The 21,404-nt window shown below is 51.7% G+C and overlaps 8 protein-coding genes across 8 annotated transcripts; 5 read left to right on the top strand and 3 right to left on the bottom strand.

The window, feature by feature from the left end:
• Positions 1 to 670, top strand: JCM6883_006550 (uncharacterized protein; the record flags this gene model as incomplete). The annotated part of the gene is made up of 2 exons (XM_076634584.1): positions 1 to 228; positions 310 to 670. Coding segments are annotated over 2 exons (589 nt in total), but the record flags the coding sequence as incomplete, so codon positions are not given.
• A 1,012-nt stretch (positions 671 to 1,682) lies between these two features.
• On the bottom strand, positions 1,683 to 2,107 carry JCM6883_006549 (uncharacterized protein; the record flags this gene model as incomplete). Its single annotated transcript, XM_076634583.1, has 2 exons — positions 1,683 to 1,883; positions 1,946 to 2,107. 2 exons carry the CDS (start codon positions 2,105 to 2,107, stop codon positions 1,683 to 1,685), a joined length of 363 nt encoding a protein of 120 aa, XP_076485462.1.
• A 411-nt stretch (positions 2,108 to 2,518) lies between these two features.
• JCM6883_006548 (MCT family MFS transporter) lies at positions 2,519 to 4,739 on the top strand (the record flags this gene model as incomplete). Its single annotated transcript, XM_076634582.1, has 13 exons — positions 2,519 to 2,697; positions 2,762 to 2,802; positions 2,906 to 2,969; positions 3,036 to 3,170; positions 3,271 to 3,337; positions 3,406 to 3,583; positions 3,658 to 3,806; positions 3,873 to 3,880; positions 3,950 to 3,978; positions 4,040 to 4,131; positions 4,207 to 4,354; positions 4,417 to 4,523; positions 4,587 to 4,739. 13 exons carry the CDS (start codon positions 2,519 to 2,521, stop codon positions 4,737 to 4,739), a joined length of 1,350 nt encoding a protein of 449 aa, XP_076485461.1.
• A 674-nt stretch (positions 4,740 to 5,413) lies between these two features.
• Positions 5,414 to 7,670, top strand: JCM6883_006547 (uncharacterized protein; the record flags this gene model as incomplete). Its single annotated transcript, XM_076634581.1, has 9 exons — positions 5,414 to 5,826; positions 5,895 to 5,999; positions 6,063 to 6,264; positions 6,332 to 6,429; positions 6,498 to 6,855; positions 6,955 to 6,993; positions 7,073 to 7,200; positions 7,356 to 7,454; positions 7,523 to 7,670. The coding sequence occupies 9 exons, from the start codon at positions 5,414 to 5,416 to the stop codon at positions 7,668 to 7,670; spliced, it is 1,590 nt and encodes a 529-aa protein (XP_076485460.1).
• Positions 7,671 to 8,218: 548 nt separating this feature from the next.
• Positions 8,219 to 10,028, bottom strand: JCM6883_006546 (uL30 family ribosomal protein; the record flags this gene model as incomplete). The annotated part of the gene is made up of 7 exons (XM_076634580.1): positions 8,219 to 8,351; positions 8,489 to 8,677; positions 8,784 to 8,921; positions 9,002 to 9,168; positions 9,592 to 9,654; positions 9,735 to 9,771; positions 10,021 to 10,028. The coding sequence occupies 7 exons, from the start codon at positions 10,026 to 10,028 to the stop codon at positions 8,219 to 8,221; spliced, it is 735 nt and encodes a 244-aa protein (XP_076485459.1).
• A 318-nt stretch (positions 10,029 to 10,346) lies between these two features.
• JCM6883_006545 (RNA dependent RNA polymerase) lies at positions 10,347 to 14,903 on the bottom strand (the record flags this gene model as incomplete). Its single annotated transcript, XM_076634579.1, has 16 exons — positions 10,347 to 10,629; positions 10,852 to 10,944; positions 11,015 to 11,161; positions 11,234 to 11,342; positions 11,401 to 11,559; positions 11,639 to 11,668; positions 11,728 to 11,791; positions 11,869 to 11,990; positions 12,058 to 12,429; positions 12,497 to 12,611; positions 12,680 to 12,918; positions 12,977 to 13,338; positions 13,403 to 13,794; positions 13,855 to 14,370; positions 14,524 to 14,732; positions 14,798 to 14,903. The coding sequence occupies 16 exons, from the start codon at positions 14,901 to 14,903 to the stop codon at positions 10,347 to 10,349; spliced, it is 3,318 nt and encodes a 1,105-aa protein (XP_076485458.1).
• A 449-nt stretch (positions 14,904 to 15,352) lies between these two features.
• PIK1 (1-phosphatidylinositol 4-kinase) lies at positions 15,353 to 20,021 on the top strand (the record flags this gene model as incomplete). The annotated part of the gene is made up of 10 exons (XM_076634578.1): positions 15,353 to 15,444; positions 15,730 to 15,831; positions 15,894 to 15,978; positions 16,046 to 18,725; positions 18,790 to 18,991; positions 19,050 to 19,206; positions 19,272 to 19,422; positions 19,488 to 19,697; positions 19,766 to 19,916; positions 19,988 to 20,021. 10 exons carry the CDS (start codon positions 15,353 to 15,355, stop codon positions 20,019 to 20,021), a joined length of 3,864 nt encoding a protein of 1,287 aa, XP_076485457.1.
• Positions 20,022 to 20,231: 210 nt separating this feature from the next.
• MRPL22 (mitochondrial 54S ribosomal protein uL22m MRPL22) lies at positions 20,232 to 21,212 on the top strand (the record flags this gene model as incomplete). The annotated part of the gene is made up of 4 exons (XM_076634577.1): positions 20,232 to 20,525; positions 20,597 to 20,701; positions 20,783 to 20,882; positions 20,956 to 21,212. 4 exons carry the CDS (start codon positions 20,232 to 20,234, stop codon positions 21,210 to 21,212), a joined length of 756 nt encoding a protein of 251 aa, XP_076485456.1.
• Between the last annotated feature and the right edge of the window lie 192 nt (positions 21,213 to 21,404).

Raw genomic sequence — 21,404 nt, 5'->3', positions numbered from 1 at the left:
CGACGTCTGCAAGATCGACACCGAAACCTCAATCATCGACACCTGGAAGGCGATGGTAAAACTCCTCGACACGAAGAAAGTCAAGGCGATCGGAGTTTCCAACTTCAACGCCGAGATGGTCGACGCGATCACCAAGGCGACTGGAACCGCTCCTGCTGTCAACCAAATCGAACGTCACCCTCTCCTCAAACAACCCGAGCTCATCGCTCACCACAAGAAGAACAATATGTGAGGTTTGCTACCTGCGCTCGCTCGCTCAGTTTCTCCTCTTGTCAGATTTACTGACTTGTTTGTCGTCACCCTTGTCAGTCACATCACCGCGTACTCGCCTTTGGGAAACAACAGCATCGGCGCCCCTCTCCTTTTCGAACACCCCGAAATCAAGCGCATCGCCGAGAAGAACAAGGTCGAACCCGCTCAAGTTCTCATCGCGTGGGCTACCGTCGGTGGACATTCTGTCATCCCCAAGTCCGTCAAGGAGTCCCGTATCAAGTCGAACTTCAAGCAAATTGAACTCTCGAAGGAGGATATCGAAGCTATCGAGAAGATCGAGGAGACCGATGGCACGAAGCGATACAACGTCCCGATGTCCTACAGCCCTAGATGGCCAGTCAATGTCTTTAACGACGAAGCGGAGAAGGCTGCTGAGAACCAGGTCAAGATCCAGTAAATTTTGGAGATCGAAAACCATAAAAAGTAGCGGTATCGCTCGTTTGTTCATAGATAGAATACCCTACACTCTCTAGTCTTCGCAATGGAGTCTCACTCAGTAGTCAGTACCTTCTTCGTTCTTCCTTGTGGCGTTATTTCTCCCTGGCAAACGAGAGGAAAACGACAAAATCTTCGAAAGAGTTTGACCTTGCGCGACAGCATGCCTCTCGTTGGCTATCGGTGGCTACATGAGCACACGTCGCTGTACCTACTGTCAAGAGCGCGAACTCGCGAGGGTGACTCTGCCTGCTTTCTATCAGCGCACTGGAAGAATGAACGCAGAAGCTCACAACATACGAATGTTTGCCCCTTTCTCGCCAGTTTCACATGCCCTGTCGCTCGCTAGCTTGCGTATGACAACGTGCTTGGCCGAGTCGATACAGCCCAGTGAAAGCTTCGCGCCTGAAGCATCGTGCCCGTAAGCAAGCAAGTTTCCCTTCGCTCGAGGAGAGTGATCCGTTCGCGACTCCTCCGTTCGCGACTCCTTTTTGCTCATTTTCCGAGCCTCGCGCAAAGAGTTTGAACGATTCAATGACAAGGCGCAGAGTGGGAGAAAAAGGATGAAGAGGGCGCTGGTTCGCATTTCGCTCGACTCAGCGTGTGACTTGCAGCTTCGCACGGCGAGGCTCCGAGGCGGAAAAGCCTGTTTGCAACCGTTCAAAAAGGAGCGAGAGGTTGAGTTTGCTGGTGTTCCCGTGCGATCGGAGAACCGGTGCAGTCGAGGTACGCCGCGCTAGACCTCAATCGAACGGAATTGGTGAAGGGACTTCATAGGAGCTAGCAACGTCTCTGTCCTGGTGTCCTGACCGTTCAACGAGGAGAATGCGGATCGCAGGAATTATGAAAGAGAAGAAACTGGAACCACCAAGGACGATGCATCAGCGAGGCTCCCCAATGGAAAGACTCCTGACTGCAACACTCACCTTTACAACATAATGAGAAGACTATGTACATCCCAGGCGTCTGAGGGCTCAGATCAGACGGAACAGATTATTCTTGACATGTTTCGCCAATCCCTGAGGTTTTCCGTCGACTAGCTGACCTAACGCGGCCGCTTCTCCTCCCCCGAACCTGTCCTCGAGGCGTTTCTGATAGTCTGCGGCGGGGTCTGTCGGGGATCGCACTTTGATCTTCTTCTCCGGTGAGGGCGACTCGACTTGAGGTGCCGCAGTCTGCTTTTCAGATTTTGTGTCAGCTCCATCGACGATAAGGACTCGCCTAAGTCTGTACGTACACTCTTCAGGGTAGCTTGAGGTGTTTCTGAGGAGGATGACGACTTTGTAGATGAAGGTTTTTGGGCAGCTTTTGTGGCGGGAGCAGACGTTGACTCGGCTCGAACGAAGGCTCTGCGAGCTGTTAGACTTCTCACTGTTGTTCTCGTGGCGATTTTAAGCATGTCGAGTGGTGGGAAAGGAACGAAGATCGAGAGTGAGCATTTCGCTTCGCGAGCGTTGACTTCATACGCTCTCGAAAGTCAATATGTCCCCTCCCGATTGTCCCACATCCCGGCTCTGAACCAATTGCAGCGAATTCGGCAACAAGGAAATGCACGGAAACAGACTTCGTCCGCCGCCGAAGAAAACGAGAAGTTCGGCACGGTTTAGCCGCGGTTTACACCTCTCCACCATACAACGCTGCCTGAACTCCCATTGAGCTGAGCGATCTACACATCTGACACTCGTTCGACCCGACCGGAAGCCTTCGCCATCCGTCTTGAGGCTCCTCTTGTTCAAATCCTCTCTCCTTTCACCCCTTCCGGCGACATCTATTCCGAATGGAAGAAATAGAACGGCCGCACCCACCGCATATGGCAGAGAGGCTGCCACCAGCATCATACGAGACCGGTCAGGAAGCAGCGAGGGACGAAGAATCGAAAGTGGGGCAGAGAACAGAAACTTCTTCAGATACGGAGAAAGCAGACCACGATCTATCGACTGTTTCATCACCGGTGGTTGAGTTTCCTGACGGAGGATGGAGAGCTTGGAGGTGAGCACTTTTGCATTTTCAGTTCTTCGCGAAGCTTATTTTAGTTCGGTTCGTTGCTCTGCAGTAACGTCGCCGGTGCTTGGTGCATATCGTTCACATCTTGGGGTGAGCTAGGCTGGCTCGATCTAGGGTGACGAGGCGAACTTCCGAAGCGGAGCCTCAGCCGCTCTCTGTAACATTCGCTGAATCCTTGTCTCCGGTCGTTCAGGTTTCACGAATGCCTTCGGAGCTTTTCAAACGTACTATCAAGATAAACAGCTAGCCGACAAAAGGTAGAGCATCATCCTCTCCCTTCGAAGCTGCGAGCGATGGAGCTCATCAATCTCTCCCGAGTGCAGTCCATCGGAGATTTCGTGGATCGGGTCTTTCCAGCTCGCAACGGTTCTCGCGTGCTCGATCTTCGCAGGAAAGCTCTTCGATGCCGGCAAGATTCAATACCTGCTCTTCGCAGCGACAATATTGTACACAGCAGGGTGAGTTGCAAATTCGTTTCCGTCTCGTCCTCTCGACGCGGCGACCACCCCGACAAGCGACGGCGCTAACCTCGCTACTCTCTCCGTCATCGTCGCGTAGCTTGTTCGGCTTGTCTTATGCGACAGAGTACTGGCAGATCTTCCTAGCTCAAGGTCTTGCTTGCGGAGTAAGTCTCTTGTCCTCTACTCTTCCACGTCTAATGAATAGACACTCACTCCTCCTTGTGTCTGGTAGCTCGCGAGCGGTATCTCTTTCCTCCCAGCCGCGAGTTCCGTCTCGCATTGGTTCAAATACCGACGAGCGACTGCTCTCGGCGTACTCGCGACTGGTAGTTCGATCGGTGGAGTCGTGTACCCGATAATGCTCAATAGGCTGTTCGCCAAAATTGGCTTCGGCTGGACAGTTCGAGCAGGTCAGTCTTTCTCCGCTCTATTTCCCTCGAATAGGATGTTGTCTGACCTATTCTGCTCGCCCTTCGCATATTAGTCGGTTTCCTCAATCTTGGACTGCTCATTATCGCCAACTTGACGATCAACTCTCGTCTACCACCTCGGAAGATAGAAAAGATTTTCGACTTCCGACCATTGAGGGAGAAAGGTTTCTTGCTATTCACGATTGGAGAGACTATAATCATGGTACGTCTTCTCTCTCTATCTTCACAGCGTAGTCCGAGTATACTGACGGGTTCGTGTTGTCTCCAGTGGGGAATGTGAGCTTCCAGTGCCAGTTCTCCTAGATTGCTCGTCCACTCTTGCTGACCTAGTGTCTATCTGCACAGGTACTCTCCCTATTTCTACATCCAAGATTGTGAGTGACGCTCCCCATGAGGGAGATTGAGAGCTATGCTGACGTTTCTCGTCGACCGAAGACGCGATCGAGCACGGTGTCTCCCGCAATCTCGCTTTCTACGCTTTGTCCATCCTCAACGCAGCAAGTGTCTTTGGTCGAATCATTCCGAATGTGAGCCACTCCTGCACTCCGTTGCTCTTCCTCGGCAGGAGAGATTGGCTAACTCGATTGCATCTCCTCCCGTAGTGGCTCGCGGATACTTACGGTCCTCTGACCGTACTGATACCAAATTGCATCCTTTCCGGGATCCTCATCTTCCTCTTCCTCCCCATGTGTAAAACTGCTGTAGGAGTCGTGCTCTTTGCGATCTTTTTCGGTTTCACAAGCGGTTGCTGTACGTCTCGATTCCTCTCGAACCAGTGATTCGAGAGCTGACATACGTTTGGTTCCCTGTAGATGTATCAATGATGCCAGCTACAGTTGCATCTATGACGACAAATATGGGAGAAGTTGGACACAGAACGGCGACGATGTTTCTGGTTATTTCGATTACCGCTCTTACCGTGCGTTTCTCCTTCTCCTAAATCTTGTTGAGTCGTCTGACCAGCTCTCGGTCTCTTCTTCAGGGTACACCGATCACAGGAGCAATCATCGTGCGAGAAGGCGGTTCGTACATCGGAGCGTTCATTTGCTCAGGAGTTTTCGTCTTGGTCGGTTCTCTCGTCAATGTTGCATCTTGGTGGGTCGTTTCAAAGGATAAAGGGACGAAGCGAGTGTAGGTTACTCAGGGCTCAATCTGTTGTACTTTTGCGACGAAACATACATTTCTCAGTTTTCGTTTTTTCAGTTTCTCGAATGCGATTGTACGAGTCGCCATGACGAAACCTCTCATCCGCAATTTCCGAGTAGTTCTCGTACTGTTGACGTACTTTTCGAAGACTCAGAGACCTCAGGAGCTGAGCGCCCTGCGGTGTGCTTCGACTTCCATCGAAGTTTTGATCTCTCGCCTCCCTCTCTCTCCCACATCCAACATCCCACATCCAACATCTCACATCAACACCTCGCCGACCTTCACCGTGCGCTCTGTGCCGACACCAATGCAACACGCTCAGCGGCTTACAGTTTCGGCAGCAGGAAGTCCGGGGTGCGGAGAAGGTATGGCCGGGGCAACCTGCTGGACAGAGGGAGGAAGAGGGAGCTCGCAGATTCACGGAGCTTACGGGGAGCTATAGACAACATCCAGGATGCTCAGGCGATTCAACTGAACAAGTTGACTCTTTCGCTCCTTCCCTCGTCCCGACGTTGAAGAGTTCCGACTTGCCGCGCTTCCGATAGCTTCGTGCCGGACTTTTGATCTTCCAGCGCCGGTTCTCTGCCGCTGAGTTAAGCGAGCTCTTGTTTGCCTCTTCTCACCTCCCTTTCCCCTCTGACCTCGAGCGAAACGAACCACGATATGACCGCCGATCAAGGATGGGATTCTCAAGCAGCAACACCGACAGCTTCGGCAGCAGTATCCCGTTCTCCTACTCTTGTTGATCTACATTCTCACAACAACCTCGACTCCACCGTCGAAGCGATCTCGAAAGTTGAAGGGGAGGAGCTAGAAGCGGAAGAAGGAGAAAGAGCTGAACCGTCGCACCACGCTCACCACTTGCCGCATCTCAACCTTCCTCCGCATCCCCGTCAACACTTAGAACAGTATTATCCACCTGAAAACTACGAGAGCTTGGACGAAATTGAAAGGGAGAAGCGAGAAGCGCAAAGAACGACGGGGAATGAAAAGGGAGGACCAGCAAGCGAGAAGGAAGCTCAACCGGTTGTACCAGCAGCGCACGATTTCCCTGACGGAGGCCTGAGAGCGTGGCTGTAAGTACTTACTTGAGGATTTGGGAGGCGCGAAGCTGATCGCAATCTTTCTCATCCGTCAATTGCAGTATCGTCGCAGGAGCTTGGGCAGTTTCATTTGCGACTTGGGGGTACATTAATTCTTTCGGTGTACTGCTCTCCTATACGATTCAACACTCACTCTCGGACTACACGTACGTTCAGCTTACTACCCGACTTCGCACTTGCGGCGAATTGACACCGTTCGCTCTGTGCAGTGAGAGCGAAATCGCCTGGATCGGAAGTTTCCAAATCGCTGCCGTTCTTTTCACCGCCATCATTTCTGGGAAAGCGTTCGATGCGGGCTACGTGAGATATCTCCTAATCGTCGGTCTCCTGATCTACACGGCTGGACTCTTCGGTCTCTCGTATGCAACCTCGTACGCTGAGATCTTCCTAGCTCAAGGTGTCGCATGCGGTGTAAGCTGTTCCTCCCTCCGCGTCCTGTCAGCTTGATGCTGATCAGTTTCGCACCGCTCGATTATAGCTCGCATCGGGCATTCTCTTCTTGCCTGCTTGTTCGGCGGTCTCTCACTACTTCAAAAAGAACCGTTCCCTCGCGCTCGGAATCCTCGCTACTGGAAGGTGAGTTCGCTTGTCATTTTCCCTAGCTCTCGTGATTCTCCTCTCACACAATCGCTTCGTTCGAATAGTTCTCTCGGAGGTGTCATGTTTCCTTCGATGCTCAACAAGCTCATTTACAGCATTGGGTTCGACTGGGCTATTCGAGTAGCTGGGTTCATCGTCGTTGCCTTGCTCATTTTCGCCACGATCGTTATCGACTCTCGTCTACCTCCTCGTAAATCTGGTCGAATTCTCGATTTTGGAGTCTTCAAGGACCTACCGTTCACGGTTTACACTTTCGGAGCTGCGACTGTTTGGCTCGGACTCTACCTCCCTATCTTCTACAACGAACAGTACGCAGTCTTCCATGGCGTCGACAAGGATATCGCCTTCTATTCACTCTCGATCTTGAACGCTGCCTCGCTCTTTGGTCGAACTATCCCCAACGTGAGTTTGTCCTCCCCTCATTGTTCCGACGCGATCACTCCCTTGCGCTTGTCAAATACATGTCATGACAGTCACTCACGAACGATCTTCTCTGTCCAGTACTTTGCCGATTCCTACGGAGCTCTCAACGTGGTGATCGTGAGTACTTCTTTCCCATACATCACGACGCTGTTCCCATGTCTCTATACTGACGACGTTGCTCTCTCTCTTCGAATAGCCCGGTTGTACTGTTTCCGGCGTTTTGATCTTCGCTTGGATCGGTTTGCTCAAGTCCAAGGCTGGAACAATCGTGTTCTGTCTGATCTTTGGATTCTTTCAAGGTGTCTTCGTGAGCATGCTCCCCGCGTAAGTTACTCTTCTCCTTCAGTCCTCGGTTGTGGTTGCTTCTCGAGCGATGTCGAGTCCATCGGCGTCGCAGGTTGACTCAATGGGATTTTACTGCGAGAATCGCTTAGTCACGTTCTGCTCACATACTGACTTCATTTCTCGTACCCTGTCAGATCTGTCGCATCTCTGACAACCGACATGTCTTCAATCGGAATTCGACTCGCAATGAATTTCCTCGCTCAAGCTCCTTTCGCGCTCGTCGGTACACCTATGTGAGCGGTCATCTTTCTCGCTACCTCTCATCGGCTCAAGTTGATCCTTTCGGTTCTGTCTCATTCAGGAGCGGCGGTATCATCTCAATCTACCCAGGTCAGAAAGGTTACACGGTTGCCGCATGCGTCGCTGGAGGATTCGTCTTGCTTGGCAGCTTCACGATTGGTGTCGCGAGATCGATGGTCAGCAAGCGACGAGGGACACCCTGGGTTTAGAGGATGAGATCGCACTAAGATTGTACAACCATCAACAGCATTTGGGCCTGCATCTCATCTACACGTCGCATTCCGCATCTTAACCAGATTCCTTGCAGCTACCAGCACGGCTGAGAGACAGGGTGAAGCAAGACGTTGAGATAGACCGAGTGAACTGACAGGGTGAAGAGAGAGAACGGTTCTCTCGAAAATTGACCGCATTTCGCAATCGTCGAGTTCTCTCTTTGCAAGTCTGTTCAGCGCCACTGCGACGACAGAAACGAACCGCTGGCGAGTCGTACATGACGTCCATCGAGGCTGGAGGTTCTCTCGACGAGACAGTCCGAGCTGGAGGTCGTCGCAATCGTGCAGATTCAGACTCGAGTTCTCTCAGACCTCTCAAAGTGAAGGGGTGAGGCGACGAAGAAAAGATTCTGTGTCTTTTGTTTTCATTTCCGCCACCGTTGCAACAACCCGACTCGAAGTAGTGAAAGCAGAGAGAGCTATCCCGACAAAAAACAACTCCTTCTCCTCCTCCTCCTCCTTCATCTTTTCGAAGTCAAACTCGCTTAGTTGGCCTTGCGAACGAGGTCGTTGATGAAGTGCTCGCGCTTGCCAGTCTCTCCACCTTCGATGAAGGTCTTGATCTTGCGAGGGCGGGATCCACCGAGAGGGTTCGAGAGCTTGAAGGGCCAGAGGAAGCTAACGACGACGACGACGACGCAGAACGATACGAGCAGTAGTCAGTACAGACGTTCTTCAACCAGCATCGAGCCAAAACCAAATTGGCCGAAAAAACTCGAAATTTCGGATTCCGGCTCAGAAAATCATCCACGTACTTGTTGACCTGTTTGAAATGGGGTCCAGCAACGCGAATTTCGTTCACAATATCCTCAATGGAGAGGATACCGTATTGACCAAGGTGTTCCTCGATGATTTGGTTGGAGGAAAGAGCAATTCGTTGCTTGTTGACTTTTCCGTATCCTCGCTTGTAGATCAACTCGCGGATGGTCTTGAGGTTGGGCTCACTGTAGAGAGTAGGTAGACCGTGTCAGTGCCGAGTCAGGGAAGGAGGAAGAGCCAGTAGAGGAGGAGAAAAGAGGAAAAAGGTAAAATTTGGGAAAAGTGACTTACCCGTAGGTGATGTAGGGCTCGACACGGAGAAGCATCTCGGAGGTAGCCTTGGTAACCTTGACGAAAACACCGTTGTTGATCTGGAGAAGACGGAGGAGTTGCAAGATCTTGCGAGGCTTGGGGGCAATGTTGTTGATACTGGGAAAATCGCAAAAACATCCCGAGTCAGCACTCGAAACTCACTCGAGCGTACCTAGAGAGAAAGGATATGGACTCACCCCTTGATACGCATGACGAAGTAAACCTTGGGTTGAGCGGGGACGTAGAAGTCTCCGTTGGCCTTGGCTTGCCTCTTCAAGCGGATCTCCTCACGTTCTTGCTTCTTGTAGTCGTTGACGTACTGCTCAGCACGTTTGAAGATGACTTGTCGCTTGGCCTTGGAGGCCTAAATTCGTTCAATCGATGAATCCCTCCAGTCAGTTAACTCACTCCTTGCTTCCCCTCTTTACAGCTCCGACAGCAGTCAAGTCCGGTCGAAAGTCGCACAACCGAGTAGAGTCGAATGTCGGTGTGAACGAGTAGGAGAGGAAGGAAAGGAGGAAGAGGAGAGAGCTCAGATCCGAAAGATGGTATGTTGTCAAAAGTTGACAACATCGCACTCAGCCGACTAAAGCCAGAGTGCTCAGCAATTTGGGTATATTGATTAATAATCACTGCTCCCTTCGGCTCTCCTTCCTTTCCTTTGGTCGAGTAGAGGGGGAAAGTCGAGTTCGAAAGTCGGAATCGAAGGTCGGATATGTCGCTTCTCGAAGGTGGGGACTTGACTGCTGCGTCCCGTTCACTCAGATCAACTCGAACAGCTGCTTACCTTGCGGGCCTCAAGGGCAGCAGCCTTCTTCTCCTCGCGCGACTTCTCAGTCGACTTGCGCTTCTAAACTCGATCAACCGCGAACGCCTACTTGTCAGCGAATCGTTCCAACAAGCTAGAGGACAGCGAGATAGCGGGCTTACCTTGAGAAGGGTCTCGGGGACGAGAGGGGTGGTCGAGCTGCTTTCGATAACCAATTCAACCACTCGTCAGCTCCTGATCCCTGCTGTTCCACGTTTGCTAGCCTTTTATACCCTCCTACATCACTCTCCATACATCGCACAGTCGTTCTGGAGGCGTGAAAGAAGTCGAGAGGGATCGAATGCAACTTTTTTCCAGGTCGAGTTTGAATCGAGTTGAAGTGTCGAGGGCGGATCGAAGGGCGAGTAGGAGGGTACAATGGGCTAGTAGAGTGATCGAGTAGTTTACCTAGACATGGTTGGCGAAGCTAGGCGGCAAACACGAAGAGGAAATGGAACCCGTCTCTTCTCGATTTCCTCTCCCGCCGCCTCTCACTTTGGTCGAAAAATTCCCTTTCACCTGCTTCCTCTTCCTTTCTCTTCGCAAACTCGTCTCATCATCTACTTTATAACTCTCGTTCATCCCGAACTGAGGGAATTCGCTCTGGACTTTTTCGCCTCGCTCTCGAAGTTTGCAATTGCTCGAATCTTTGCTCAGAGCCTCAGTCATCGTCATCGCTGCTGTCTTCGTTTCTCGCTTCGCCCTCCATAGTCATGTACGCAAAGCGCTAACATCTATTCCAATTTTTTGAAGAAATCCAACATGATCTGCAAGACGACGAATCCAAAACTTTTCACCCCAAAATATTCCTCTTCCTCCTTCGCCACGATCCAAGCGATCCAACACCTCTCCAACCTGTCCCGCACCAGTGCCTCCTCGTTCACCTCCTCCTCGTCGTCGTCGTAGTAGTCGACGCATCCAATCACTTCCGCTCGAATCCATTCGAACAACTCGTCAGTTTGTTTCTGCAACCTCGCGGCTTTGTCTTGACGTAAACGAGGGTTCTTTGCCGGAGTACTGAGATATCCGAGTAGACTTCAGCTTCACTGAGGTAGCGATCGGATCGGGTAGAGAGAGTGTTGATCGTTGCGTAGTGGGATAATTCGTAGCAAAACTCGTCGAGATGGTCTTTTGAGTTCGTCGACGAGCCTTCGATCAAAGGAAGAGAGCGAGAGAGAGGGAGCAGGGAGACCGAGGCGGGCGAAGGTGGAGATGAGAGCGTTGGTGATTGTCGAGGACGGATCGAGAAGTTCGGATTCGAGGTCGACAGAAGGCTTTACAGCGACGTCCTTCAGCGGGATAGCTCGGAAGAGTTGACCGAGTGCTTTCTCACTAGATGGTAAAGCGAGATGTGAGTCAGTCGGATGATCAGGCTCGAGAAGGGAGGATTTTTGAGGGTCACCTCGTATAGTAAAGCTTTCCTTCTCCCCTCTTTTGTTGAGCCCAGTACTCTCCGCACATGAATTCGGGTTTCAATTGAGACGGAGAGTTCGGAAGGGAGCGATGATTGACGGGAGTACCCGTCTTTGGGTAATCGACTGCATCGGAACTTGAACGTGCGAGATCAAGATCAGCTGGGATGCTCGAGCGATTGGACGGCGCCGCAGCTGAATCAACTCACTGGAGCTGGGCGAGCTCGATACAAGCAGAATGTCGGGTTCCTTCAGGGTAAAAGTCGCTGAGCTGGAGGTGGCGAGAAGCGATAGATCCGAGCAGGTCAGACGTAATATCTGCGGGGTTCATTCTCTCAGCTTCCACATAAGAAAGCTCAGAGGAGGAACAACTCACAACCGAGGAAGAAATCGACGCCATCATCGATCGTAGCAGGTCGAGAGAGGCGATTCATCTTCGGCGTTCCGTACGCAGCGGGAGTTGCGAGTTTCGACCGCTCGGGGATCAACTCGGGCAGAGTGATGAGTTGATAGATGTCCCCGTCGAGATCGCCTCCTGTCCACGAAGCAGAAACCTTAGGTCAGTACAGGCTTTTAGGAACGAAATCCGACCTGTGAGATCCGCTCGAACGAACCTCCGAGGCAAGAAGGCAGAGAGCGCTGGCCTATAGCAGACCATTAGAATCAGCAATATATTCAAAGAGGGAGACGTGGCCAGACGTACCCTTGAGCGAGAAAACGACGCAATTAACCAAGTTTCGCAAACGAGGAGCGACTCCCTCTGGAATCTTACGGCGGTGACGACCTGTGGCATGCTCACTATCAGAGATCTCGTCGCGATGATTCTAGAACGTCAAGGACTTACTTGAACGTCCCCGGGATGTACCGAAGGCGAGCGCGAGATGCAAACTTCGCCTTTGACGAAAAACGCCTCTTGGTCAGGACGCTTGACGCAAGCATAAATCTCGCCTTCCGCTAACCAACCATCTGACAAGAGGGCTGACGAGTCAGCTTCCTCGGTACTGAACGCACGAGAGTAGAGTAGAAAGCGAACCTTCGTCCGCGACTCCGACGAGAGTCACGCAAGTCGGTAACGGAATCCTCGCTTTGAACTTGATACTCTTGAGCGCTTCAGCGACCGCCAACCCTTCGCAATGCTTCAAGAACGGGTCGAGATCTTTTGCAGTGAGCTTGAGAATCGATGCGAGGTTGACGAAGAGCGAGGGAAGTTTCGCAGGACCGCCTAATCCAGTTCGATCGAGTAAAGTAGCGGCATCGGACAGTGAAGTAGTCGCTTTATGGATTCGCTCGACCGCTTCGGCTTGAAGTGTCTTGAAAGTGTCAACGGGAATTCCGAGATCTTCGAGAATTTTGATGAGAGGTCGGTTCAAGTAGCAGGGAAGAGGACGTCCGAACGTATCGGCGACTATAGCGTCCAGGTACAGAGTCAGTTCAGATATCATGACGAGGAACGTAAACGAGACAGGACGTACTGTCAAGCTCGAGAGAGGTACCTTCGAATTTGACCTGAGACGGTCGAAGATGTATGACTTTTCCTTTAAGCAGGGGATCGATAGCGACCATTCCTTTCGCCCCACCTAGGCGGAACTAGAGATTACGAGAGACTGCCGATGAGTGACAGAGGTTTAGACGACGAAGACCCGGAACAAGCTCACCTGATAGCAAGTCGATTTTTCCTTCCTCCTCTTGCTAGGTCTCGCAGCTTTGAGGATCTTCTCGACCTCGTCCGCGAGGGCAGGAGAAATCTTCCCGACTCCGTCCGTGAAGCATGAGCCAGATGAAGACTCGATATCTTGTATCTCGACGATTTGGTCGGGTTGAAGGATCAGCGAAGGTTGAGTCGTCGTGAAGGCTTGCGAGAGGCGAGCCATGTACCGAGCGGGAATGTTGATGACTGCCATGAGCGTTTGTCTGTCAGTTTGCGAGAACAGGGGAGAGGAACAAAAACCCACCTTTCGAGAAATCACCCAAACTGCCACGAATGGTCGAAGCCGTGATCTTCTTGCCCTCGAACACGAACGGCGCTACGAACCACGTCGAATGCTCCCTCAACGCACTTTGCTCCCTCAACGCACTTTGCGAGTATCCGAGGAAGTCGAAAAGTCGACCTCCGAGCTCGAGTCCTCCGTCGCTCTTGAAGAACGGAGCGAACCTTTCTCGCAAGAACCCAGAGATGTCGGTATCCTTCGAGTAACTCATCATCGATCCGTCCTCGTCTCGGACGGAAACTCGGAGGAAGTGATGGCCGTGAGAGGGGAAACGACGAATGATCGAGTTTGAATCGTCCGGGAAAGGACCTTCGAGAACGATGCGTCTGCCGAGCCCTCGAACGATTGAGTCGTCGCAGCATGATTGAGACTGAGTAGCCGATCACTCACGAGGGAGTGAGGATAACGTGTCGACAAAGGAACACATCTCTGCGAGCGAAACTCGAAGATTCGAGCGCTGGTTGAAGTCGCAAGGCGAGTTGGACAAGCTCAGTCTTGAGATCCCCCGGCGACGTTGTAGTCTTGTTCGTGGCTCTGTTCCGCTTGAAGGTTGAACTCTCGAATGGTTTCGGTTCTTCGAGTTGATACTCATCGTACCAATCTTCGCCGGATTCGTCGTACGACCACGATTCGGATCGAGCGTTCGTTTGTCGATACCCGAGTTGTTGTAGGAGTCGTTCGGTACCGATCGCGCCGTGAGCAAGTTCGAGTTGTCGCAGAGTCGAGACGAGTCCGAGAAGTTGAAGGACGTCGAAAATTTCGGCGTGAAGGAGCCTCTCGACCTGAAGATGCAGGAGTCAGCATCGAGATGGTACTCACAAGCTCATACGGAATCGACGTACCTGAAAGGCGACCGGTAAGCTTAAACCACCGAGCTCATTTCGAAGTTCTCGAATCCTCGAATATCGACCAAGTTTCCTGACGATCATCTTGCTCGCTTTCACTTTCGGTAACCGAACCGTGTCGCTCCTTCGATGCTTGAATTCGGCGAGTTTGGAATTCGAGGGAAAAGTGAGAAGAATCTGAGTCGAGCAGAATTGAGCGATCGAGGCGTGGTCGCTGTCGATAGCTGGCACTCTTCGCTCGGGTGGATCACTGATATCACCGTTGAGAGCGGCTAAGATGGCCGAAAAGTCGCTGCCGAGACCGAAGAGGGAGTTGTGCTGAGATTTCGTATAAGTCGGAGGATGATTGAGCGACAAGAGAACTGAAGTTCCACCAGGAAGGGCTTGTATAGAGGCGATTGACGATATCGAGACCAGGATCTTGACGGAATCTCTTGGGGCTGCCTCGACGACGAGTTGTCGGGTCGAACCGTCTAAGTAAACTTTTCCTCCTCCTCCTTCTCCTTTCGTGTCCTTCTCCCATTCGCTCGAGAACACCGTCACTCCTTCATCGTTTACTACCCTCCCGAAGTCGATTCAATCGATAGGAATCGGTTCCTTGAGACGTCGCAGTTCTCGAGTCCTTTCTTTCTCCGTCGCGGGCGAAACGAACGGATTCGAACGTACTTCGGCCAGACGAAGCGCATCGACCGGAAGCTTGCTGATGAAAGTCTTCGTCTGCATCCCCTTTACGCGAAGTCCCGCGTGAGGCCAGCCGTAAGAGTCGAGGAAACGCTGCCCGAGTCCCTGGTCGGCAATCGTGATATTCGCGTTCGTCGAAAGTTTGCCGTTCCGCTTGTTGCGATTCGAGAAGACGTTCACCGAGAAGTTGATCGCTGTAGCTTTCAGAAGTGAGCTCGTTGAACTGGAAATGGGAAGAAGTGGGCTTGTAAAAACTCACGGTTCGACGAAGTTGCGAGCGGAGGACGATGAAGTACAGACGAGAGGGCATCAATCACGTCTGGTTCAGTCGTCGAGTGAGGCAGATAGGTCATGAATAACTCCATGTTGGAGGAGGAACGCCTAGGCGGGAAGGAAGAGGAGGAAGCGAGAGAGGCCAGCTCAAGTTGAATGAAGCAAGTCCGGAGCCCTTCCGCGGACTAGCTGTCCTGACTCCTGCTAGCTCTGACATAGTCTACATGGTAGTCCCACACCGTCTGAGGGTCGCAAGAGAGAGTATGCCGAGCGAGAATGGAACCCGAGAGATCGGAGCTGGAAGGGCTGGACCCAGGCGGGAGAGCTTCGGGAGTCGGCGCAGCGTCTCGAGAGTGGCTTTGAGTTTGCGATTGAGCTGTTAGAGGTTGCCGTGGTTCATGAAAGAGGATGAAGTGACACGACTTCGCGACGGTTATTCGCTTCGCGTTTCGTTCGAATAAACCTCAGCGACAACCTCAACTCTCGCTTAACCGATCCGACTGGACGTCAACGAGATCTATCGACACGTCCAGAGTGCGACATGTCGCTTTCCGAGAGCGGAGGAAGCGGTTCGGCACTCCTGTTGCGATTGTTCGAAAGTAGCTTCTTTGACGTCCACCTCGCTATCGGATAGTGAGTTCAATCCACTCAAGGCATTCTAGAGCTATCGTCAGTCTAGCAAGCGGGTACCGGGATAGGCAGAGAGGGAAGAGAGGAAGTTTGTTCGGGGACCACATCAGAATGGGGAAACGCGATGAAGTATTACTCTATCGTGGGAGGGTTCAGAAGACGTGTTAATACTTCAGGGAGATCTGTCGGGAATCATATGAACGAATGGGAGGCTTCCTGTGAGCAAGACTCGAATCATTGAACCTCGTCACTGACCACTACTTCGCGAATCTCTCATTCCCTGAACAGCCTGAAGACGTATCCCAACTCGATTGGAATCACTCACTACCTGATCAATCGTCTACGCTCGTTCGAATATGAAGATGTAGAGTTTTATTGGCCCCAACTTTGGTTCGTTTTGCTTTTCGCCCCTCTCTTCTCTAGCTACTCTCGCTAAACAGCGCCCATGTTAGCTATCTCGTCATCACAAGACCTACAGATTCAGTAGCACTCGAGAATTTCATCCTAGAGCGATGCGAAGAAGACGCACACATCGCAGTTATCGTTCGTTCGGATTCTCTGTTTCCACTCTCCTTGCAGTTACTAAACCTTTTCCATCACCCAGACCTTGTGGTACCTTCAAGCATCTCTGTCCGACCTCGCCGCTACGCCAAACTCTGATCAATTCGCCGTTTGCCGTCGAATCCTGAATCGAGTTCAATCCATCATCTTCACCGATCCACCACTTCCTCCTCACACCTCGACATCTTCAGATACTCCAACTTCTTCCAAATCAGCCAGCAAGTCTGTTACTCCTCCACCGAAACCTCCACCGCAGAAGATCAACGCGCCAGCTTCTTCGCTCGTTGGAATGGGTTTACTCGCTGCAGCGTTTGCGATGCCTGGGCTGGTCAACGCAGCAGGGAGGATGGTCATCGAACAAGGGAGACGGATAGAGCAACCTTCGAAGCTCGAGAATGATGACGAAGATGAAACAGAGGGAAACAAAGAGGATAGCGGAAGTGAGGAGGAAAAGGCGATCCCGAGCGGAGTCAAGACACCGACACCGAACGGAACAGTCAAAGGTAATGGGAGTAAACCTTCGTCACCACGAATCTCAAGACGAAGTTCTGCACAACCGAACTATCTTCCAGGAGCTCGAATCGAAGCCTCACCTGCGATCCCGTTCTCGACTACAGTCAAATCTGAACCCAAGTCGAGTTCGTTCTTCCCGAATCCGTTCTCGAAACCTACTCCACCTTCGCCGGTTCCAGCAAAAACAGGAGGACTCGGGAGAGCTCAAAGTTTTCGAAGTCCACATCCACCTTCTTCACGAAAGAGCAGCAACAACGTTCCCTCGATCTCAGTCCCTTCCCTCCCTATCACTTCCGTTTCCGCTTCGAACCTCGCATCTTCCCCTTCTCTCTCGACGCAACACTTGTCCGGCTCGACTCTCCCCGGTTACGGACTCCCGAAATCATTCCTCTCCCATCTCCTCCTTCTCCAAGCGTGTCGTTCTCAACTAGACCTCGTTCGAAGTCTACAAGATATCTCGACTCGACTTGTCCTCGTCCCGAAACCGGCTCGAGTCTCTTCCCTTCGAGCGGAATTGACCGTTCTCAACCATGGTCTACCAAGAGGTTGTTCACTCGGAATGTCGACTCGAGCACCTCCAGCCACTGCCCCTCCTTCCGGGGCAATGAAACCCTCAATCTCGATCACTCCATCTACCTCTTCCGCTTCCTCCTGTCTGACGGAAGTTCCTCGACCGACAAAACCCCGAAGGAAACAAGCTCGAGTCGTTCGAATCTCTCCAGGAGAATCCGTCGTCCTCAATTCTGCCGATCGAGCTCCCTTTGTCGTCTACGTCGAAGTCTTGGAAGAAGATCTCGATTTCGATCCGGATCGAAGAACGAATTGGGAAGATTTGAGGAGAGCTCTGAGGGAACGAGAAGGGTTGACGAGTGGTGGATTTGGGTCGCAGTACGCTCAGTCGAAACAGGGTGGGAGGATGAGCTTGGAGAGTGGGTTGGATGGGTACGGGAAAGGTGGAGGAACGACATCGAGATCAAACTTGTCGAATTCGACTTCTTCAAAACATGGGGCCTCGACAACAGCGAACGGGTTCTCGTCGACTCCGACACCGCCGACAAGTACGACACCATTCGCGGAACGAGCTGAATTCGCACTCGGAGGTCCGAGTTCGAACGGTCACCCTTCGACAGCGGAAGCCGACCTCTCTATCTCTCCTATCGAACCCGAAGGAGAAATGGACCTCGTCGAACAGCTCTATGGAGATATTTCACTACGAGATGAGAGTCTACTCCCCTCAGTCGACACTCAGCAAGAACAGGAGGAGGAGGAAATCAAGAATCGAGACGCGGACGAATTGGCTTGGTCGAGGAAAGAGCAGGAGAAGGCGGCGAGAAGGGCACGGAGGAGCTCGACAGCTTCTTCTGTTGCAAGTGTCGCTTCGAATAACAGTACCACCCAGCGAACGGGACGACTTTCAATCTCCTCAGTCAATCGGAAATCCCTCAACCTCGATCGAACGAAACCTCCCTCTACTTCTACTTCGAACTCGACACCAAGTTCAACAACAATGTCAACGACGAAGAGTGCCGCTCGACCCGGAGGAAGATCGATCCAAGCTCGTCAAGCGATTTCTCTCGACGACTACGCCGAACGAATGAGAATGGCCGCGATCATGCTCGCTCAACTCGACGCCTCCCAAACCGCCGCACGAGGAATGGTTCAAGCTAGTACGGCAGCAGCGGGGACTCTCGTCGGTTTACCAGTTGCGACAGTCGCGGGAGTTGGAGGTTTAGTCGGAGCTGGATTGGGAGCCGGTTTGGGAGCGATGAAAGCGAGGTTAGGGGGAAGGAAAGAACCGGTGAATGGAGTAGGTCAGGCATCTTCGGGAACGAAGACGAGTCTCGATACGGCTTCGGCCGCAGAAGGAACGAGTGCCGTTGCTGGAGCTCCTCCTCTCAACGCCGCATCGGCAGCTTTCTCCCAATCTGCCGCGACTGCCGAAGGATCGTCCTCTCAGTCAACACCGTCGAACTCGACTCCTTCGACATCGACTCCTCCGCCAAGTCAACGAGCTCGAGTTCTCGCACCTCAAGCGGCCGCGGCGATTCGAGAACGAATCATGAGTGAAATGATGGCGCTCGAGGAGGAACGTATGGAACGAATGAGAGGGAGTGTACAGGCGAGGAGAGGTTGGAGTCAAACGAGTGGATTGGGAGGAACGACGGATAATGCTGTCGTGATGCGAGCGGTCAACAAGGATGATCCATCAGGTCAGTCTCCTTCGTCTTCACTATTCGTGTGGTTGAAATGTTTCCTGACGCTTGATTGTGGTAGGTGCCGTATTTGCCGAATCTTTCGAAGCGAAATCTGCACGAATTCGAGCGGCGTCTCCGTTCGGTCACCTCCCTCATTGGTCTCTCATCTCGTGTATCGTCAAGACCGGTGCCGACCTGAGACAGGAGCAACTCGCGGTCCAACTCATCAGCGAGTTTGGTCGAATTTGGAAAGAAGAGAACTGTCCTGCTTGGATTTACTAGTGAGTGCTCTTCGCTCTCTTCCTCTCGCCGCAACGCTGACCTATCGTGATGTTCCAGCTTCCGTATCTTGGTCACCTCCGAGAATTCGGGATTGATCGAAACCATCACGGATTCCGTCTCGATTCATTCAATCAAGAAAGATGCCTACGCTCGAATCGCCGAAGACGGTACCCAAGCATTCGCATCCTTCACTCTCGCCGACTATTTCGTCGATGTGAGTCTCGGCTCCTTCGATCTCGTTCCTCGAGCGAGCCGCCAAACTCACAACGTTTTGAACAGACATTCGGTTCTCCGACTTCACCGAAATATCGCAAAGCTCAAAACGCCTTCATCGAATCTCTCGCGGCTTATTCAGCAATCTGTTACTTACTCCAATTGAAAGATCGTCATAACGGAAACATTCTCGTAGATCGTGCTGGTCATCTCATTCGTGCGTCTTCTCTTCTCCTCTGCTCACTCTCATTCTAGACGCTGAGTCTCAGTCGTGACACACAGATATCGATTTCGGATTCATGTTATCGAACTCTCCCGGTTCACTCGGGTTCGAAATGGCACCGTTCAAACTCCCTCAAGATTACATCGATATTTTGGGAGGATTCGATAGTCCCGAATTCGCGAAATTCAAAGAACTCTTCAAGCGTTGTTTCCGGGACGTTCGTAAACATGCCGAACGGATCATTACGCTCGTCGAATTGATGCAGAAAGGTAAGCTCAATTTGAGGATCAGCTCACGAGACGAGAAAAAGGAAGCTGAGCGTAGGTTGATGTTGCAGATTCAAATCTCCCTTGTTTCGCGAATGGAGATCTTACTTCTCAGCAACTGAGGGAACGATTCGTATTGTCGTTGACTCAGGCGCAGGTCGAGGAATACGCAGAGAAATTGATTCTGAATTCGGCGACGAGTTCGTTTACGAAACTTTACGAGTGAGTCCACCCGTTTCTTCAGATCTTTCCGATCCCACGTGATAGTGGCTGATTCTGGAATGGTTCGACAGTCTGTTCCAGGGTTACTCGAATGGGATCTTGTAGAAAGGAAATGCTCGAGAATTGTCGCTTCACTTTTTCCTTCAGTTTTCTTGTGTATTTTCTATCTCTGTACTTCACTTCGTTTCAGGCTTAGTTCGTTCGAATCTGCTACTCGTTGCCTTCTCACTCGTTGCGAAATTTCCCGGAAAGTCGCGATCAACTTCGGATGTCTCGAAGCTGCTCTCTCCGCATCACGATCACCCCACTACAACCATGCAGAGTACAAGATCCGCCTTACAAACACTGCACACGCTAAGCCGAGCTCTCCCCTCTACTCCCTCTCCCGTCTTCTCCTCCCAACGACGCCATGCCTCCTTCTCCCTCTCCTCGCTACGAGACCTCCTCCCTCGGCGCAAGAAAGACAATGACTCCACTCCTGAAGCTTCCCCAGTGAATACTGCGCCCACAGAACAACCTAAAGGATTGTTTGATTCAGCAGTCGAAGAAGAAGAAGTTTTACTCTCCCGACAAGACTCTTATCAACTATCTACCAAGAAACCTACTTTCGTGAGCTCCTCTTAAGCTCTCCTCAAGTTCGAACCAGTTTGAGCTGATGAGATGAGGAGGGAGATGGGTAGCATAAATCCTCGACGGCGAATTTCAAGACTTCAAAGAGAAAGTTGAACGATTTGGCGAGATTAGTAGCGGGGAGAACGGCAGATGAAGCTCTACTACAATTACAGGCGAGTCGAGAAGTGTTTTCAGAGAGGTTGATTTAAGTTTCAATTGAGCTAACTCTGAATTTCTTCGATTCGTACTCGCAGGCTACGCAAAAGAAGCAAGCACCTAGGTTACTATCGATGATTGCGTTAGCTCGTGATCATGCTGTCGCGAAAGGACTTCGACGAGAAAAACTCGTAATCGGTAAACTATTCTCTCCCTTTCTCCCTCTTCTCTCACACTCCAAGTCTGACTCCCGTTTCCCGAACTTGCGCAGCTCAATCCTGGGTAACGAAAGGACCCGCTCTAGCACGACTAGATATCAAAGGTCGCGGACGACACGGGATCAAACATCACCCTTCTTCAAAACTTCACGTGTTACTCGCCGAAGGGGAAACGAAGGAACAGTTGAGGAGACAGAAGAAACAGGATCAATGGAGATCAAGTTTGAGAGGGTTGACTCAGATCGATGGAGTCGGATTGGGGAAGAGTAGACCGGTCATCAATGCGGGAGTTGGCGGGTGGAAATGGTAGACACGCAGATCGCGCTGCAAACACTCATTCGTCAAGGACTCGCACGGAGAGGACAGTGGACGAGAGAGATTAGAGAGAAAGAAGAAAGTGTCTATATTTCGCAGAATTTCAGAGATGGGTTGCGAAGAGGTGAAGAAAAAGAGATTGAGAAAAGGGGAACATTTCCGACTGAAGTACAGCGAACGAATAAGG

This window comes from Sporobolomyces salmoneus (genome assembly GCF_050403485.1).
Source record: "Sporobolomyces salmoneus JCM6883 DNA, S_salmoneus_JCM6883_v1_ctg64, whole genome shotgun sequence".
NCBI lineage: Eukaryota > Fungi > Basidiomycota > Microbotryomycetes > Sporidiobolales > Sporidiobolaceae > Sporobolomyces > Sporobolomyces salmoneus.
This window is presented reverse-complemented; position numbering and strand designations above follow the sequence as displayed.